We start from the raw sequence: 3,347 nt of genomic DNA, 5'->3' as shown, positions 1-3,347 counted from the left end.
CTCTCTCCCTCCCTCCCTCCCTTCCTCTCTCCCTCCCTCCTCCCTCCTCTCCCTTCTCTCCCCCCCTCTCTCCCTCCCTCCCTTCCTCTCTCCCTCCCTCCCTCCTTCTCTCCTTCCCTCTCCCTCCCTCTTCCTCTTCCTCCCTCCCTCTTCCCTCCTCTCCCCCCTCTCTCCCTCCCTCCTCTCTCCCTCTCTCCCTCCCTCCCTCCTCTCTCCCTCTCCTCCTCCCTCCTTCCCTCCCTCCCTCCTTCCCTCTTTCCCTCCCTCTCTCCCTCCTTCTCTCCCTCCCTCCCTCCCTCTCTCTCCTCAGAGGCTTTTCTAAGCTGTCCAGCAATCTCCAAATCTCACCCTCATTCATGTTCAATCTTAAAGCCTAAAACAGCCCCATTAGAAGTGCTGTGCATTTCAGGTCGGAGGGAGACAGGGAGGGAAGAGGTGTGTCGGTTCTCACAGGAGCACCCGTTGTCCCTGAGAAATGAGCCACAGCACAGGGAACATTTATTTATTCTTGCAGACGTGTGTGGACATTGATCTGGCAGGCCATCTGGTTCAGACTGTTCCGGAACCAAAAAAAAAAAAAAAAAAGCCAGTTTGGTGCGTGGTCCCAGTGGGCCAGGGGGCCCGGAGCTGGGAGCGGGGATCTATCTGCCAGGATAGCCTGTACCCACACTTGCACTTACGAAGGTGATGGAAGGTGATGGAGTCTCAGGGGTGAGGAGTTGGGTGGGGAGGCAGACTGGCGGGCCCTCCACCTCCTGCAGCCCCGAGGGGTACACGGCAGACAAACTGAGATTCTGAGCTGCAGCCCCTGGAGGGAGGGAGCCCACGCTGGCGGCCCCCTCTTCGCTTCCACCCGCTGGCCCCACCGCCTTGACGGGAGGGGTCCACTTTGGAGCTCGGGCTTTGGGTCCTGTTCCAGCAGCCACGGGGCCCGGGGTGGCCTCCTGCAGCCTTCTCCCTGCTCCGAGCAGGGGTGTCCGACCTGCATAGCCCCCTTAGGTCCTCCCGGTTCCGGAGGATCCCGAGGGCACTTCAGGGAGGCGGAGTCTGGGCCTCGGCGACTCTTGGGGGAGGGGGTGCTTAGGTATCAGAGTCAGGGCTACGTCAATGTCAGCCTGCCACAGGGTCCCTCAGCTGACTGGGCCTGAGAGGACCGCCCTGGGAGGGAGGCACAGACCCTCCCTTCTGAGACCCAGGTTGCCCCAGCATGCCCGGGAGGTCCCGGGAGATCGGGACACACCCCTAGGACCCAGTCATTAGCAGCTTCTTCCATCCAGTCTACACTGAGCCACAGCTCACCTGTGGCCTTTTCAGGTCTTTTCCCCACTGTCCCTGCTCTGGGGGTGGGGGGATGTCCATGCTCTGGGGGCTTCCCTACTGTCCAGGTTCTCAGGGTGGGGGTTGGGGGTAGGAGCCCTGGGGGCTTCCGCACTGTCCATGCTCTTGGGGGTGGTTCTGAGATCTAGGGAGGGTCCGAGCCCTGGGGAAGAAGGGTCGGAGCCCTGGGGAATAGGGAAAGGAGCCCTGGGGGGGGGGGGTCTGAGCGGGGAGGGGGGCGGGGGGGGGTTGTTAGAGCCCTGGGGGGGGAGGGGTCCGAGCCTTGGGGGAGGGGTCCAAGCCCTGGGGGGAAGGTGTCCGAGCCCTGGGGGAGAGGGGTCTGAGCTCTGGGGGGTAGGGAACCGAGCCCTGGGGGGGGGTCCGAGCGGGGTGGGGGGGAGGGGGTGTCAGAGCCCTGGGGGGTGAGGGGTCTGAGCTCTCGCAGGGGTAGTTCAGAGCCCTGCGGAGGGGTCCGAGCGGGGGGGGGGGGGGGGGGGAGGAGGAGGGGGTGTCAGAGCCCTGGGGGTAAGGGGTCAGAGCCCTGGGTGGAGGGGTCCGAGCCTTGAGGGTGGTCCGAGCCTTGGGGGGGAAGGGTCCGAGCGGGGGTGGGGTGGAGGCGGTGTCAGAGCCCTGGGGGGTGAGGGGTCCGAGCCCTGGGGGGAGAGGGGTCTGAGCCCTGGGGGGGCTCCCAGCGGGGGGGGGGGTGTCCGAGCCCTGGGGGGGTAGGGGTCCGAGCCCTGGGAGGAGGGGACCGAGTCCTGAGATGGGGTCCCAGCCCTGGGGGGAAAGGGTCCGAGCCCTGGGGGGGAGGGGTCCGAGCGGGGGGGGGGCGGAGGGGGTGTCCGAGCCCTGGGAGAGAGGGGTCCAAGCCCTGGGGGAGAGGGGTCTGAGCCCTTGTGGGTAGGGAACCGAGCCCTGGGGAGGGGTCCGAGCCCTGGGGGGAAAGGGTCCGAGCGGGGGGGGGGGAGGGAGGGGAGGGGGTGTCAGAGCCCAGGGGGGGGAGGGGTCCGAGCGGGGGGGGGGGGTTGGGGGGAGGAGGTGTCAGAGCCCTGGGGGGTGAGGGGTCCGAGCCCTCGCGGGGGGGGGGGCGGTCAGAGCCGGGGTGGGGGGGGGCGGAGACGAGGCCCGCGCGGCCCCCTCCCCTCCGAGCCGAGATGACCCGCGTCCCCTGTCTGTCCCCGCCGCGCCGGCCCGCGAACACAGCGTGCAAACGCAAGGAGCAGGAGCAGCAGAAGGAGCGCGCGCTGCAGCCCAAGAAGCAGCGGCTGGTGTTCACCGACCTGCAGCGGCGCACGCTCATCGCCATCTTCAAGGAGAACAAGCGGCCGTCCAAGGAGATGCAGGTCACCATCTCGCAGCAGCTCGGCCTGGAGCTCAACACCGTCAGCAACTTCTTCATGAACGCGCGGCGCCGCTGCATGAACCGCTGGGCCGAGGAGCCGGGCGCCGCCTCCGCGGGCCCCGCCGGCGCCGCCGCCACCTTCTCCAAGGCCTGAGCCCCGGCGGGGGGGAGGGGCGGGGGGGCGCTGGAGGGGTGCCCCGCCCCGGGGAGGGGGGGACGCCGTGCACAAGAAGGGCCCCTCCGCCCTGCGCCCCGCCCCCTCCAGGCCCGAGGGAGCCCGCCGCGCCCCCCTCCCCCCCCCCCCCCCCCCCCCCCGCCCCAGCGCCCCGAGGGCCTCGGAGGAAAACCCGGGCTCGCGGCGGCGTCCCCCAAAGCGGGTCAAGAAGCACATACTAGAATAAACCGGGTATTGAACAGAAGGAATTCGAAGAATAAGCCCCCCCTCCTTCCCCGGCCCCCGCCCCCCACGCGGGGAGGCCCGGCGGAGCCCCCCGCCCCAGCCGTCCTCCCACCGACCCCGCCCCGGACCCCGCCCCTCCCCGAGTCGCCAAAAGCCCGTGGGGCTGGGTCCTCCCCGCCCCCCCCGCTGCCCCCCGCCACCCCCCACCCGCACCGAGACCAGCCCCCCTCCGCCGGCAGAACCGCCCCCCCAGCCGAGAACCCCGCTGCTCGCCCCACACCCCCCTCC

General features: G+C 69.5%; 1 protein-coding gene across 1 annotated transcript in view; it reads left to right on the top strand.

Annotated features, from left to right (window-relative positions):
- The window catches only part of ONECUT3 (one cut homeobox 3), a 21,033-nt gene extending 18,198 nt beyond the window's left edge, over positions 1 to 2,835 (top strand). The window contains exon 2 of the mRNA XM_053217775.1: positions 2,521 to 2,835. Within this exon, the coding sequence (XP_053073750.1) occupies positions 2,521 to 2,813 (293 nt within the window). The 3' untranslated portion in view covers positions 2,814 to 2,835. The remainder of the gene's footprint in view (positions 1 to 2,520) is intronic.
- The last annotated feature ends 512 nt before the right edge of the window (positions 2,836 to 3,347 follow it).

The sequence above is a fragment of the Acinonyx jubatus genome, chromosome A2, assembly GCF_027475565.1.
Source record: "Acinonyx jubatus isolate Ajub_Pintada_27869175 chromosome A2, VMU_Ajub_asm_v1.0, whole genome shotgun sequence".
Classification (NCBI taxonomy): domain Eukaryota; kingdom Metazoa; phylum Chordata; class Mammalia; order Carnivora; family Felidae; genus Acinonyx; species Acinonyx jubatus.
This window is presented reverse-complemented; position numbering and strand designations above follow the sequence as displayed.